The 17,059-nt window shown below is 37.6% G+C and overlaps 1 protein-coding gene and 1 pseudogene across 1 annotated transcript; both read right to left on the bottom strand.

Moving 5' to 3' along the window:
• Positions 1–593: 593 nt before the first annotated feature.
• Positions 594–6,654, bottom strand: LOC111483222 (annotated as a pseudogene).
• A 4,332-nt stretch (positions 6,655–10,986) lies between these two features.
• Positions 10,987–13,420, bottom strand: LOC111483135 (ABC transporter G family member 9-like). The gene is made up of 4 exons (XM_023129276.1): positions 13,301–13,420; positions 12,456–13,233; positions 12,060–12,385; positions 10,987–11,936 (listed from the first exon to the last, which is right to left on the bottom strand). Exons 1-4 carry the CDS (start codon positions 13,406–13,408, stop codon positions 11,271–11,273), a joined length of 1,878 nt encoding a protein of 625 aa, XP_022985044.1. The 5' UTR covers positions 13,409–13,420; the 3' UTR covers positions 10,987–11,270.
• Positions 13,421–17,059: the final 3,639 nt, after the last annotated feature.

Below are 17,059 nucleotides of genomic sequence, written 5' to 3'. Positions count from 1 at the left end.
AATGTAACGTCTCTCATCCTACTTCATCTCAAGAACCATAAGCGACCTCCCAATGGAGCTCGTCCTTCCCACCGTATTCATCGTCATAATCTACAGGATGGTGGGTTGAAACGAATTGTGGCGAGTTTCTTATCGACTCTATTTTTCTCAGCCCCCGAGTGTCCCAAGCATTTGGTCAAGCTATTGGCACCCTTGTTTTAAACCAAACTTCAGCCACTACACTTGGACCAGTCATCATGCTTGGTTTCCTTCCAACATCAAGCTATTTTGTTCGGCAGGTGTCAATGTTTATTGCTTGGACTAAGTACATTTCTATTGATACTTATACTTACCGGCTTTTGTAATATCTCAATACGAAGCTACTGATATTTACCTATGTTCAGGCAATGGAGGGAGCTACATGAAGTTAGAAGAGTCCCCTGCAATTAAGCAAGTGGGTCATCATGGAAAAGTCACTACTGTTTTGGCTTTGGTTGCTAGGCTTGTTCGATATCATCTTGTTGCATAAATTTTTTAAAGATTGGGCTTCATGGTCCCTACTATCGTATCATATTATATTCAACAACAACATAGCTTCATAACGTTCGTTCCAGTCAAAAGTTAGATTTTCATATCTTCACAAACAACAATATCCAACATGGTTCAAGTATTCACTAACATGACATGCATCGAACGAATATCAAAACGAAAAAAAAAAAAGAGGAAGAACTTTGGTTACATATTCTACCATCAATATATAAATAGATGGCCAAAGGGAAGAATGAACAAACTAAGCGTCCTGAACTATCACTATCCCTATGAACATCAAAGATTAACCCTAACAATATCAAAGATTTCAAAACAAATTCATCCGTTACACATAAAAGCTATTCCTTCTTAGTTACACCAATCCTCATCAAAGCAATATAAGCCACAAGACGATATCCAACGAGCATAGCCATCAAAGCCAAAATAGCAGTGGTTTTCCCATGAAGACCCATTTGCTGAATTGCAGGGAACTCTCCAACTTCACACACCCCCACTCCATGGCCGGGACATAGATAAGTATCAGTAGCTTTGTATTGAGATATCAGCAAAAGCTTATAAGTATAAGTACCAATAGAAATGTACTTAGTCCAAGCAATAAACCCCGGCACATGCTGAACAAAATAGCCGGATGTTAGAAGGAAACCGAGCATGATAACTGATCCAAGTGTGGTAGCTGAAGTTTGGTCCAAAACAAGTGCGCCAACCGCCAGACCAAATCCTTGGGACACTAAAACACTCAAAAGCTGATAAAATAGAGTCGAAAAGAAACTCGTCGCAGTTCGTTTCAACCCCGCCATCCCGTAGATTATGACGATGAAGACGGTGGGAAGGATGAGCTCCATTGGAAGGTTGCTTATGGTTCTTGAAATGAAGTAGGACGAGAGGCGATACATTCCTGAAGATCTCTCCTTTTCGAGTATCATTCTTTCTCTTGGAAAGGTGCTGATAGCTTGCAAAAGAGGGAAGAAACCCCAGAAGCTTGAGGAGAAGTAGAACAATCCAATCTACAAGTACAAGGTTGCCTTAACATGATCTCATTCAATACAAGAACTAACTAAATGTTTTAAATCTTTTGTTGGTGTTTTTGTGTGTGTGGTTAAAGAAATGAATAAAGAGGGATTTGAAACCTTGTCTTGTAAATGGGCATCGTCAGATTGCCACCATAACAGCCCACCGATGAAAGCCACAGCTAAAACTTGGGCAATCTTGAGCCCAGAAAAGGATTCATGCTTTCTTTCCTTAATTCCTCTGTTCAAGAGAACAGAGAATTGTTGCCACCAAGTGGTAGACCATCGCTCAAATCTCTTGTTTATTGTGGCATCTTCATCCAAATGTTCATCACTTTCTTTTACCTCTAACTCCAAGTTTTCAGCCATATCACTGTTCTGGTAACATGAAACAAGCTTCTCCTTAATCATGGTGGCCTCCTCTTCCGGATCATTCATTGACGAACCTGCGGCTAACTCTGTCAAGAACACTCCAAAACCACAATTCTTTAAGCAAATGAAAGAAAAATGGCATACCATTAGCAAGATCCAACAAGAAATCAGAAGGGTTCATAGGCACAGAAACAGAGCAGCCAAGAGTGGAGAAATAATCCATGGCTTCGGATCCTTTCCCAAAATACATCGTGTTGCCTTCGGACAACAACAAGATCTTATGAAACATATAGAAAAGGCGGCTGGAAGGCTGATGAATGGTCATAACCACAGTCTTCCCACCATTATGAGCGAGCTCCCAGAGAGTGGAAACGATCCTCTGAGCCGTGGTGGAGTCAAGACCCGAAGTGGGTTCGTCAAGAAACAGAAGACTAGGGTTTATGAGCATTTCTTGGCCAATGCTGACCCTTTTCCTCTCTCCCCCAGAAACCCCTCTTAGTCTTTGGTCACCCACGACGCTGTTCTTGCACTTAATGAGACCAAGCTGGGACAGGACAGCCTCTGCGTGAGCCAATTTCTGGTGCTTGGTCAAGGCATTTGGAAGCCTTAAAAGCGCAGTGAAAACAAGGGTTTCAGGGACGGTCAAATGGGGAAGAAGAATGTCATCTTGGGTTACAAAGCTAATGTTGCGTTTAATTTCATTGGAGAAGGGTTTATTGTTATAAGAAATAGGATACAAGCTAGCAAAGGAGAAAAATATAAAATAATTAAATATGAGAATAAAATAAAATATACAGTATACAAAATTATAAATAAAGAATAGTGAGATATAATATCTAAGATATGTTCTATAAATAATATATACTATAAATATTATATTTCAATACTCCTCCTCAAGTTGGAGAGTGTATGTCAATCACCCCGGCTTGTCTTTCAAAAAATCAAATTGATATCTTCCCAAAGCTTGAGTGAAAATATATGGCAATTGAATTTTAGTCGAAACATAACACGGTTTGATGATTCCAGCTTGTAATTTTTCTCGAACTATATGACAATCTATTTCAATGTGTTTCGTACGTTTGTGAAAAACTGGATTGGCTGCTATGTGTAATGCTGCCTGATTATCACAGTACAATAATGCTGGTTCGGATGGTGGAACTTTCAAGTCTTAGAGAATGTATCTTAACCAAGTTAACTCTAAACAAGTATTTGTCATAGCTCGATACTCGGCTTCTGCTGATGATCTGGACACATTGGTTTGTTTTTTAGACTTGCAAGAAATAATTGAATTTCCAACGAAAATGCAGAACCCAGAAATAGACCGTCTGGAAGTTTGACAACCACCCGAGTCTGAATCGCAATATGCTTGTAATCTCAAGTTATTTTCAGATAGTAGTAGAAGTCCTTGATCAGAAGTACCTTTGATGTATCTCAGAACTCGAAGAGCTGCCTCCCAACGTGGTTTTCTTGGTTCATGCATAAGTTGACTAAACATACGAACTCGATACAGTATGTCAGGCCTAGTAACGGTTAACCTGCCAACCAACCATCTGTATTTACTTGGATCATTCAACTTTTCTCCTTCTGTTGAAGAAAGTTTCAGATTTTGCTCCATAGGAAATTTTTCTGGGCGTGCTCTTGTAACACTTGTCTTGAAGGATGTCTAAAGCATACTTCGTTTGAAAAATAAAGGTTCCTTTTCTAGACCTAGAAAATTCAAAATACCTAGAAAATATTTCAAATTTCCTAAATCATTGATAAGGAATTTCTCGAGTAAACTAGTCTTGAGATGTTGAATTTCTTTGAGATCATTGCATGTCAACAGAATATCATCAACATAGATAAGAGCTGCAGTGAAAGAAGTATCTTTGCTATTGGTAAATAAAGAGTAATCTGCTTTGGACTGAGTGTAGCCTGCGTTTTGTATAGTGGTAGAGAATATGGAGAACCAATTGCGAGAAGCCTGTTTTAAACCATAAAGAGATTTATGGAGCCGACATACCGTATTCTCCCCCAGTCGGCGAATACTTGGTGGTAAAGACATATAGACTTCCTCGTCTAGATTACCATGGAGAAAGGCACTTTGAACATCCAACTGATGAGTGAACCATTTTCGAGCAGCGACAATAGTGAGTAAGCAACGTAGTGCAGTAAGTTTCGCTGTAGGAGAAAATGTCTCTTTGTAATCAACACCTTCAACTTGAGTGTATCCCTTTGCTACCAGTCGAGCTTTATAACGTTCAACAGAACCATCAGAGTTGTGTTTAATCTTGTACACCCAACTACGACCGATAGGTTTATGGTTAGGTGGTAGAGGAACGAGAGACCAAGTATGATTACGTACCAAAGCTGCAATTTCATCATTCGTAGCCTGCTGTCATAATGGGTTGCCAACTGCCTCATCATAGGTTTTAGGTTCTATCTAGGCTGTAATAAGAGCTAGAAAAGCACGTTGAGTAGGAGAAAAACGAGAGAATGAAAGGTAATGATGAAGGGGATACCTGGTGCCAGTGTTGGGACTTGAGCTAGAGGTTAAATGATTGGCTCCAGAAGACATCTCATAATCATTATAATAAGCTGGAGGTTGTTTGGTACGAGTAGAACGTCGGAGTGGAACTGATGTATCAGGTGGGATAAGATTAGATTTAGTGGGTGAATCTGGTGAATCTGAAACTGATGAATTTGGAGAAGGAATAGAAGGCGGAGGAGATGGCGAAGGAATAGAAGGATCACAATGGATGTTTGAGTAGGGTGGATCATGAAATGGTAAAATGGGAGTTGAATGAGCTACTATCAAAGTTTGTGAAGCTGATGAAAAAAGAAAATCATCTTCACAAAACTTAACATCACGACTAATAAAAAAATTTTTAGATTGCATGTCATACAACTTGTAACCTTTGTGCCCACAAGGATATCCTATGAAAACACAAGGAATTGCCCGAGGTTCAAATTTTTGCTTAGGATGTACTGCAATTGCATAACACTTACAACCAAAACTTTAAGACTGTGAAATGTAGGTGGTCGTTTGTAGAGTGCTTCAAAGGGTGTCTCGTTAGATAACAATAGCGATGGTGTTCTATTATAAGATAAACAGCAGTTACAATGCATTCTCCCCAAAAATTAAGTGGAACCTGTGACTGAAAAAGAAGAGATCTAGCTACATTTAGGATATGACGATGCTTGCGTTCTACGACTCCATTTTGTTGTGGAGTATAGACACAAGTGCGTTGAAATTCAATGCCACAAGAAGTAAAATGTGGTTGCAAAGATAGGAACTCAGTCCCATTGTCTGATCTAACTATCTTGATAGTAGTACGAAATTGAGTTTGAACAAATATAACAAAGTTTACTAACAAATGGTGTAATTCTGATTTGTGTTGCATAAGAAAAACCCAAGTACATCGAGTAAAATCATCAACAACAGTGAGAAAAAAAATGCAAACCAGAATGGGTTGGAATTTTATGTTGTCCCCAAACATGAGAGAAAGACAGAATGGGTTGTCATTGAACTTATTGGGAAAGACAACCTAGTTTGTTTTGCTAATGGGCAAATACTACAATTATGAGAAAGAGTAGCATTATTAAGATGCAATTGATCCGCTAGAAATTCAAAACGAGAAGGAGAAGGATGACCTAGGCATAAATGCCACAAATCAGATGACTGAGATACTTGATTTGCTGAAGATTTGATTGGAGATGAAGAAATATGATAGAGACCTCCGAATTGTTAACCCGAGCCAATCATCTTCCCCGTAGCCAAGTCCTGCATAACACAAGAATCAGGATAAAAGGTCACATAACATTTCAAGTCATTGGTAAGTTTGCTGATGAACATTATGTTTAAATTGAATGAAGGCACACATAAAACATTGTTTAATCTAAGACCAGGATTAAAAGAAACATTGCCGGTATGTGACACATGTGTTGTCCCTCCATTAGGCAAATTTATTGTAGATATGGTGGTAGCCTTTGGTTCAGTCATAACCGAAGCTTTGGATACTATATGATCTGTAGCCCCACTATCGAGAATCCATGGATTAGAACTCGTAGAGCTAATAGATAATGTAGATACTGGAAACAAACCTGCAACATTGATGTTATTTTCAGAATTACCAAAAGGACGATGATTGAGTGCAGATAAGGCTTGTAGAATCTGTTCTAATTACTCAGAAGAAAAATTTGGGATGAAATTAGGTGACTGTTCTTCTGTATTCAACTGAGAAACATTGGCCATATTTGCAGATGATCGGTATCCTCGATTGTTGCGTTGATTGATTTGTCCTGCCCTTCTAGAATTATTTTTCTGTTGACATCGTTCTTCTGTAAGTCCCCTTCTATCACAAAATTTACAGTGGAACTTAAGGAATCGACACTCATCAATTGTATGACCACGTTTATTGCAGTGCTCACATGATTTATCCTTGGCGAGTTTTGAATATGTTGTTTTCTTTTGCACTGCTGATGCAATCGAGAAATTCTCAGTAGGTTCAGAAGTTACCTGACGCTGCATCTCTTCTTGTACAAGTAATGAATAGGCTTGCGTCACATTAGGTAGTGGAGTCATCATCAATATGTTAGATCTCATCGTTTTATGAGACTCATTGAGTCCCATGAGTAGTTGCATCAACTTGTCTTCTTCGCGTTGATCAACATGTATTTGACGTTGATTACAGGTAAATGATGTGCGGTATGCTTCCAATTCATCCCAGAGTGCTTTGAGCTTGGTGAAATATACTGACATTGCCATGGTTCCCTGTGACATCATTCTATAGACCTTTGTATCTGAAAAATTGCTGGAGCATTCTTTTGTGAGAATTGATGTGAAGATCAACCCACACTTGAGAGCTGTCTTGGCGTGAATAATATCCTCAGCGATATCTGCTTCAACTGAATGAGTTAACCAAGATATTATCATACTGTTGCACTGATTCCGTAGTTCAAACTCGATTGAATTTGCATCTTGAGACGGTTCTTCAATTGTGCAATCAATGATGCCAATTTTTTTTTTCTTTGGCAAATAAGAGCATGCATAACTGATTTACTCCGAGATTGATTCCATTTGATTTGATTGGAACAAGTGAATTTCCTGGCTGATCAGAGTGATGAATATAATAAGGATGTGTTAAATCAACATCCGAACTTTTGAAGCCGGATTTGGCTGATTTCGCCAAAGAGAAAATTTCGATATTTAAGAATACCAAGATCGGTGCTCTGATACCATGTTAACAATGAGAAATATAAATAGAAATAGAAATAGAATTGGGAAGGTGTGTATTCTCGTTGATATTGATATCCTTTAAATAGAATACAAGCCAGCAACGAACCAAGAGAATATAAAATAATTAAATACTGAGAATAAAATAAAATATACGGTAAATCAAATCATAAATAAAGACTATTAAGATATAATATCTAAGATATATTCTATAAATAATATATACTCGAAATATTATATCTCAATATTTCTCTTAATTCGTCAAATTTGTCATCTTTCTCGCTTTCGTTTTCTCCTACTCTGAGTGATAATCTAATATTATGGAAGAACAAGAGGATGAACTCAAACTATTGAACGTACTACTTCCTCTAATCAGATGACCAAATTAACCATTTCATTTTAAAAAACTCCTTTCTTCCTTTTCCTTTTCTCCTTCTCATATTTGTTACCCTCATTGTTATGGTAAGAAAAATCTCGATGTTCATTTTTTTTAGTTTATAAAGATATTTGATAATTTTCATGTGACTATTCCGTTTGCAAATGCCTTGGTCGAGATACCAAGTAATTTTAAGTTCATGTAGAACATTCTTGCAAACAAAAGGAAGTTTGGAGCTTATGAGATCGTGCACGATAAAGCTTTTACTGTTTCCTATACTATTGTAATTCATTTTTCCATAGGGCTTTGTGTGACGAGATCTGATTAACCTAATGCCCTATTATGTGTATGATAAATTAGGGCTCAGGAAAGTAAAACTCGTTGGTATATCTCTACCGCTTGTAACTCGTTAGTATAGAGGCAACCCCTAGTTTAACTTGCGCCAACAAATGTGTTTTCTGCTGAGGCATCGCACAAATCCAGTAGGAAGGAGTTGGCAAGGAAGATGGATGATCCATCGGATATTGTGAATTTTGCAATCAATTCACACAAAAATGATGAAACAAATGAAAGATGTCCCAGGTTAGTGCTCCTGTCGTACTGTTATAATGGCTTGATTAATATTTTAGGAAGAAGATTGACTTTTCTTGGATAGACTTAATTGTTCTTGTGATTTGATGATGGTAGAATCTGATTTTTGGGTAAATCATCGATATTATGTGGATATTAGTTTTAAGCTTAATGTATGACTACTTCAAGGTTTTTTTCTGGTTGGGTTAGCATTCTCTGATATTGTTGCCGGACAACATGAAGAAGTAGCGACCGTTGTAGCATCATGTTAAACATAATGATCATTTTCCTTTTGTATGGTACGCTTATGTACTCATCATAAAGGGGGTAATACCCCGATGCATGTAACATACAAGAATGCATGGAAAATGGGGTGAGAGAGACTCAAACTCTCAACCTCAAGATAACTATTGGAGCTATGAGACCTACGCGCTAGCCAACTATGCCACTACTCCTTCCTATTTTCTTTCATATAATATATGGTGTAGTGACTATAACTCTAGACTCTGAATATTGTGAGATCCCACATTAATTGGAGAGGGGAACGAGTGCCAACGGGGATGTTGGGCCTCAGGTCCCATCTAGCAATCTGCTCAGGGTTCCAACCTCAACGGTTGGCAACTAAACACGAGGGTTGCGCTCGCTGCTGGACTTAACCCAACACCTTACGACACGAGCTGACGACAGCACCAGGTGGGTTCATATCACCCCTTTATGAAAAGGAAAATGATCATTATGTTTAACTAGACGGGTCCATATTCGAACACATGAGCCGTGTGTAGAATAGTAAATATACATCCAATATGATCTAGTTAGGAAAATGATTATTATATTTAACCAGGTGGGTTCATATTCGCACATATGAGCCCCGTGTAGAATAGTAAATACACATCCAATAACTCAGGATAGTCACCTAAGAGAATAAGACTTTAAAATGATAGGTCCCATTCATGTTACATATCTTTGTATTTCCTAACTCCAATATTTGGGTGGTTATTTACTGAGATTTCTTAACATACTCAAGCCACGCACTACTTGTATATTTTAGGTAAAGCTAAGACATCTCTACACAAACTCAAACCATGTGCTACTTTTATATTTCAGGTAAAGGCAAGGCACCCATGCACGGTTGACGACGCGAGTAAAGACCATGACACATGCATATGGTAGGTGTATTTAAATTTCTTAGACTTTAGATTATTATAAGGCGTGATTATATTTATTATTTACTTTGGTTTATTTAATATTTATTTTGTATTGTTTTAAAGAACTTTTCTTGAACATATAAGTCCATGACGTTTTATTAAGGTGATTTATATGATTATTTCTGCCTAAGAAGTTACATTATTAAGGTGATTTACATGATTATTTCTGCATAAGAAGTTACATTATGTACATGGCAGTAACTTTAGGTTAGTAGAAATCTAAGGTTGTTACAAATGGTATCAGAGCCAGATACTGGTCAATGTGCTAGCGAGGATACTGAGCCCCGAAGGAAGGTGGACACCGGGCAGTGTGCCATCGAGGACGCTGAGCCCCGAATGGGGTGAATTGTGAGATCCCACGTCAATTGGAGAGAGGAACGAGTGCCAGCGAGGATGGTAGCCTCGAAGGGGAGTGGATTGTGAGATCCCACGTCGGTTGGAGAAGGGAACGAAATATTTCTTATCAGGGTTCGAAAACCTCTCCCTAGTCGAGGTGTTTTAAAAATCTTGAGAGAAAATCCGAAAAAAAATTCAAAAACAACAATATCAGCTATGGGCAGAATTTGAAGGATCTGAAACATGTATTAAACTATTTCTGGAAAAATCTTTTGAAGAAGATCAGTGGAGTGTAAGCCAAGAGGGGTTATTTTATTGATATCAAAATTATAGTTTACAAACGGGGAGCTCTTGCCTTCATAGAATAGGCTAGAGCGGGAGGGAATGGGCCATTATTACAAGAATGAAAAGGAAGTAATACCAATATGTGAGCTCTTTTTGTTGCCATTGGAATCTGTTCTTCAATCATTTCTGGGGAAGCCGGTCTGCCATGAGTCTCTCTTCCTTCCCTGTTTTGAGCACCAACTTCATGGTCCACAACATGGTGCCAACAATCCTCACTCCCTTTCCAACTCAACAATTTTAAACCACAAAATTTATACACCAACAACGACTAAAAACTTACTGTATCTGATGATCATTTCCGATATGTTAATTAACAGTCTTGCATTTGCAGAATCGACTCTTCTACTTTTCACCGAACTTTTGGGGTTCCTTCCTTCTGAAGCGAGCTACCACCACCTTCCCAAGAAAAAGAATGATGCTTGAAAAGGAAAGATCCTAAGAAATGTAACGTCTCTCATCCTACTTCATCTCAAGAACCATAAGCGACCTCCCAATGGAGCTCGTCCTTCCCACCGTATTCATCGTCATAATCTACAGGATGGTAGGGTTGAAATGAATTGTGGCGAGTTTCTTATCGACTCTATTTTTCTCAGCCCCTGAGTGTCCCAAGCGTTTGGTCAAGCTGTTGGCACCCTTGTTTTGAACCAAACTTCAGCTACTACACTTGGACCAGTCATCATGCTTGGTTTCCTTCCAACATCAAGCTATTTTGTTCGGTAGGTGTCAATGTTTATTGCTTGGACTAAGTACATTTCTATTGATACTTATACTTACCGGCTTTTGTAATATCTCAATACGAAGCTACTGATATTTATCTATGTTCAGGCAATGGAGGGAGCTACATGAAGTTAGAAGAGTCCCCTACAATTAAGCAAGTGGGTCATCATGGAAAAGTCACTAATGTTTTGGCTTTGGTTGCTAGGCTTGTTGGATATCATCTTGTTGCATAAATTTTTTAAAGATTGGGCTTCATGGTCCCTACTATCGTATCATATTATATTCAACAACATAGCTTCATAACGTTCGTTCCAGTCAAAAGTTAGATTTTCATATCTTCACAAACAACAATATCCAACATGGTTCAAGTATTCACTAACATGACATGCATCGAACGAATATCAAAACGAAAAAAAAAAAAAAAGGAAGAACTTTGGTTACATATTCTACCATCAATATATAAATAGATGGCCAAAGGGAAGAATGAACAAACTAAGCGTCCTGATATACACTAAACTATCACTATCCCTATGAACATCAAAGATTAATCCTAACAATATCAAAGATTTCAAAACAAATTCATCCATTACACATAAAAGCTATTCCTTCTTAGTTACACCAATCCTCATCAAAGCAATATAAGCCACAAGACGATATCCAACGAGCATAGCCATCAAAGCCAAAATAGCAGTGGTTTTCCCATGAAGACCCATTTGCTGAATTGCAGGGAACTCTCCAACTTCACACACCCCCACTCCATGGCCGGGACATAGATAAGTATCAGTAGCTTTGTATTGAGATATCAGCAAAAGCTTATAAGTATAAGTACCAATAGAAATGTACTTAGTCCAAGCAATAAACCCCGGCACATGCTGAACAAAATAGCCGGATGTTAGAAGGAAACAAAGCATGATAACTGATCCAAGTGTGGTAGCTGAAGTTTGGTCCAAAACAAGTGCGCCAACCGCCAGACCAAATCCTTGGGACACTAAAACACTCAGAAGCTGATAAAATAGAGTCGAAAAGAAACTCGTCGCGGTTCGTTTCAACCCCGCCATCCCGTAGATTATGACGATGAAGACGGTGGGAAGGATGAGCTCCATTGGAAGGTCGCTTATGGTTCTTGAAATGAAGTAGGACGAGAGGCGATACATTCCTGAAGATCTCTCCTTTTCGAGTATCATTCTTTCTCTTGGAAAGGTGCTGATAGCTTGCAAAAGAGGGAAGAAACCCCAGAAGCTTGAGGAGAAGTAGAACAATCCAATCTACAAGTACAAGGTTGCCTTAACATGATCTCATTCAATACAAGAACTAACTAAATGTTTTAAATCTTTTGTTGGTGTTTTTGTGTGTGTGGTTAAAGAAATGAATAAAGAGGGATTTGAAACCTTGTCTTGTAAATGGGCATCGTCAGATTTCCACCATAACAGCCCACCGATGAAAGCCACAGCTAAAACTTGGGCAATCTTGAGCCCAGAAAAGGATTCATGCTTTCTTTCCTTAATTCCTCTGTTCAAGAGAACAGAGAATTGTTGCCACCAAGTGGTAGACCATCGCTCAAATCTCTTGTTTATTGTGGCATCTTCATCCAAATGTTCATCACTTTCTTTTACCTCTAACTCCAAGTTTTCAGCCATATCACTGTTCTGGTAACATGAAACAAGCTTCTCCTTAATCATGGTGGCCTCCTCTTCCGGATCATTCATTGACGAACCTGCGGCTAACTCTGTCAAGAACACTCCAAAACCACAATTCTTTAAGCAAATGAAAGAAAAATGGCATACCATTAGCAAGATCCAACAAGAAATCAGAAGGGTTCATAGGCACAGAAACAGAGCAGCCAAGAGTGGAGAAATAATCCATGGCTTCGGATCCTTTCCCAAAATACATCGTGTTGCCTTCGGACAACAACAAGATCTTATGAAACATATAGAAAAGGCGGCTGGAAGGCTGATGAATGGTCATAACCACAGTCTTCCCACCATTATGAGCGAGCTCCCAGAGAGTGGAAACGATCCTCTGAGCCGTGGTGGAGTCAAGACCCGAAGTGGGTTCGTCAAGAAACAGAAGACTAGGGTTTATGAGCATTTCTTGGCCAATGCTGACCCTTTTCCTCTCTCCCCCAGAAACCCCTCTTAGTCTTTGGTCACCCACGACGCTGTTCTTGCACTTAATGAGACCAAGCTGGGACAGGACAGCCTCTGCATGAGCCAATTTCTGGTGCTTGGTCAAGGCATTTGGAAGCCTTAAAAGGGCAGTGAAAACAAGGGTTTCATTGACGGTCAAATGGGGAAGAAGAATGTCATCTTGGGTTACAAAGCCAATGTTGCGTTTAATTTTATTGGAGAAGGGTTTATTGTTATAAGAAATGGTTCCTTCGAGACGGCCACCCAAGCGGCCTCCAATGGCCGTGAGAAGCGTGGTTTTTCCAGACCCCGATGGACCCATCATGGCTAACATCTCCCCTGGTCGAACCACTCCGCTTATACCTTTCAAGATCGCTCTCTCTTTCTCTTCCGAATTTGACTTCTTTGATTTGATCTTGTAAACGACGTTGTGGAACTGCAAGAAAAAGAAAACCCATTAAAGAAAGTGAATAAAGATTATTATATTGATGAAAGATCTGTACCTTTAACGTGAGTGGGTGGTTTTCTTTGCTGAAAAAGGCAGCGGCTTCGGAAGAATCCGTGGTGTTAATGGTAGGGTTTGTGTGGAATTCTATGTCAGGCTCTGTCATTCTAGTGTTGAATGGTGCATGTAAGTAAAGAAGCAATTAGGGGCTCTGTTTGGTGTATTTATACACGTAGAAGAATGATGGAAGGAATGAAATTCTTGATTTAATCGTGTGGATCTGTGTTTCTAAACGTAACTGATCTCCAGCTTTTCTTTCCTGAAATTAAGCCCATCAACTTCTTGCTTCATCATTTAATTTCATATAAATAATCATACCAAAATTATATTTAAAACTTTGATAAAAAATTATACTCTATGATCCATTGTAATATTTCTAATATTCCTCGCTTAATATATATATATATATTTTGTTAGGCATCGAAATGCTACAACTACAAGACTACGATACGAATTGTTGTATCAATAGAAGAAGCAAGATTGAATGTACTCACGACACCAATGAATAGAATTTAAAGAGACAAAAGAGATTTATTAGGTTTGGAGAGAAGAAATTTCCGTAAATATAATGTGACACACAAACTCAATCAAATTTGGATATCCTTAACCTCGTCCAAGATGATTCAGTTAGAAATTTAATTAAAAAAAAACAAACTAAAATAAATAGGGTATTAATTAAAATGGTTATTAATAAAATCACTCAATTAATATTCTTATTTATTGTTATTTATTGTTATACTTTATGACCCTTTGCCAAAAAAAATTAAAAATATATATATATATATGAAGTTGGGCCAAGGAGGAAAACACGTGGAAAACACGTGGAAAGAGTAATTTTCATTATTCTAGTTTAATTTCTTTTTTTCACCATTTAGTTTCCTACTTATGGTATCGTTACTTTGGTTAGTTTTGATTCTCAATTAAAAGCATACCAAAATGAATAATTGAAGTAAAAAGTAACTAAATAAATAACATTATTTCAACTTAAATTAAGGCTATTGAATCATACCAATAAGATGATATACAATAAGCATGGCCACCGAACACAACAATGGATGTGGCTTTCCTATGGAGACCCATGTCCTTTACTGCAGGAATCGGATGAGTATCATCAGCTTCCAACTGAGACATCATATATAGATACTTAATCCAACCTATAAACATCTAGTGGCAATAATACCTTATGGAACATATAGAAAAGTCGACTCGATCGAGGGTTGATGAATTGTCATAACCACGCTCCTCTCTCCCTTCCTCAACTGCCACACCATCGACATAATTCTCTAAGCCATCATGGAATTGAGTCTCGATGTATTAAAATATCATCAGTAGCCTAATAGGATCAAGCTTAATAATTATACGATTAATGGGAGTCCACATTCATATCATTACAAGTTGGTATAATAATTAGAGAGTTGAATCTTGTCTTACAAGAGATATATAATGCTACGTTAGTATCATTGTGGGAGGGATTAAGGGATCTCCAATCATCTTTTAATTGTAGACTTGAGCGGATGAGAACAAGGGACCATATAAAAATATGATAATTGGTAGGCACGGAGGTTGCTCCCTACCGGATAAGGGTGTTACTTGCCTTAAGATGTGCCCATGAGTTGGGGGCAAATTAGGTTTCTCCTCGAGTACTTACGAGATATAGACATATGACATATATGAGACCTAATAATATACTTGATTCAACTTTTAGGAAATAAAGATTAGAAGCGATGGTTCCTATTGAGCCAGATGATGATTGGATCCGTCATGCCCTGTGGATATCCTCCACTTCTATTTTTATTTTCTTTTCATTATTCTACGTTTATTTTTAAGAATTTCAAACTCGAGTGAGTTGGAAAAGTTTTTAATTACAAATATAAAAATTTTAGAATTGACTTTTGATATAGTTTAGAATTAAAAACCATTTGGGCAACCAAATTGATGATATTTAATGCGACTTTTATTTAAACAAAAGCCCTAATTTCACCGTAGTTTCACAAATTTTGGGTGGAAACTTCAAAATTAAAAAAAAAATAAATTAAATTAAATTAAGAAATGAGTTTCAACTCGATTTTCTTTCAATTTTCCTTAATCTCCCTTCAATTAACGGCTAAATCCTCCAATTAACCGACTTTCATTAGAAATTCCAGAATTTCCTCTTTTTTAATTTAAATAAAATGTGAAATTACCATTTTGCCCCTAAGTTCACTTTTTCCTCAATTTCATTTTTAATTTATTTATTTTTTCTAATTTGGGCATCACAATTGTATTGTCACCCATTTTAAATTATAAATTCTATTTGAATAAAATTTTTATTTTATTTTATTATCGATAAATTCAATTTTTTAAGGGATTCAATCTAGTAAATATCCTAGGAATGAGCTAGTTTAACAAATTGAGTTCCTATTCTTCTCCATTTCTTTTATATTATATTTTTTTTTATTATTAAATTTAATGTTTAAACTATTAATTAAACTCATCACTTAAATTAACATGTAAATTGCGCCTTAATCACCTAAGTTTTAATTAATCATACAAATACAAATATAATCACTCAACTTTCAAAATAGCACTTGCATTTCACCCTTATTTCCTTAAACCGTCTTAATAAAAAGTGTGGGTATTTTGATAATGTTTTAGGGCAGTGACATTTGAATTTTACTTATCAGAAAAGCATTCAAGGCTTTTAGATCACGAAAATCAAGTGCAAAAATTAACACTGGTGACTTTGAGATCGATTAGAGAGTAAAAAATCTCTCCTTATTAAATATGTTTTAAAATTGTGAGACTAATGGTCATATGTGTTAGACGAACATGACTCTCTACAATAGTATAATATTGTAAAGCACGCCTTCCCTTCCTTTTTCTTTAGGAGTCCCTCCTTTTTCGGCCTCTTGACTCCTTTTTCTGCCTCCCCTTCCTTTTTCTTTTTTTTTTTTTTCTTTTGGAATCCCTTTTTTACTGCTTTCGAGGAGGCTTGACTTCTTTTTCGTCCCTTTTTTACTGCCTTCGAGGAGGCTTTTGGAGTCTTCGTCGAGATTACTGCCTTAGCCCTGTCCTATCATCTGTATAAGGGGGTTCGTCATTTATTAACAGATTTTGTTTCGTTTCGAAAGAGAGAGAAAGACAAATTGATGATGATTGATAGCTCTCTTCTTTAAAGCTTATGTTGTATCAGGCTATTGGCGTTTTATCTGCATATGCGAGGTCATAGTATACTCGAGAGAAAAGTGTGGAATTCGACCTCATACGCGGGGTCATGGACTCCTTTTTTGTTTAGAGGATCCCCTTTCTTTCGACATGAAATTCTTTATTGTTGAGCCTGGTGTGGAATCACAATCATTACACATTCATTGTTGGTCTGGCTGCTGGTCTAGCGATCCCTCCTAGCCGCCGTCATCAATGCAGCCTGCCTATTGAAGACCGAAACATAAGTAACTCAGTGCTTTATATGGGGGAAATAAAAGCAGAATTCGTTCGGATCCTCCCACATGTTCAATCTTTTTTTAGCGGTTTCCCCAGAGATCTTTATCATTAATGCAACTTTCATTTTGCTCATTCATGGAGTTGTATTTAGTACTTCTAAGAAATATGATTATCCATCGTTAGTCAGTAATGTGGGTTGGCTTGGATTACTTAGTCTTGCGCGCCTAGGAGGGCAGCGCGGGGATGCAGAGGAGCTATTATCGCCCAACTCCCTAATCTAATGTGGCAAGGGTTTAACTATTAACTATTCTAGAAGGAGGTAATGCTATTTTACGGT

Source organism: Cucurbita maxima, unplaced genomic scaffold (genome assembly GCF_002738345.1).
Source record: "Cucurbita maxima cultivar Rimu unplaced genomic scaffold, Cmax_1.0 Cma_Scf00008, whole genome shotgun sequence".
Lineage (NCBI taxonomy): Eukaryota > Viridiplantae > Streptophyta > Magnoliopsida > Cucurbitales > Cucurbitaceae > Cucurbita > Cucurbita maxima.
The sequence above is the reverse complement of the archived record's forward strand: the minus strand, read 5'-3'. Positions and strand labels throughout refer to the sequence as shown.

Excerpts from the sequence above, each read along its gene's own strand:
- LOC111483135 (XM_023129276.1), bottom strand. The coding sequence starts at position 13,408 with ATGACAGAGCCTGACATAGAATTCCACACAAACCCTACCATTAACACC. Across the intron at positions 13,234-13,300 it reads ACCACCCACTCACGTTAAAG|TTCCACAACGTCGTTTACAA; the intron begins GTACAGATCTTT and ends TTTTTCTTGCAG. Across the intron at positions 11,937-12,059 it reads ATGCCCATTTACAAGACAAG|ATTGGATTGTTCTACTTCTC; the intron begins GTTTCAAATCCC and ends TTGTACTTGTAG.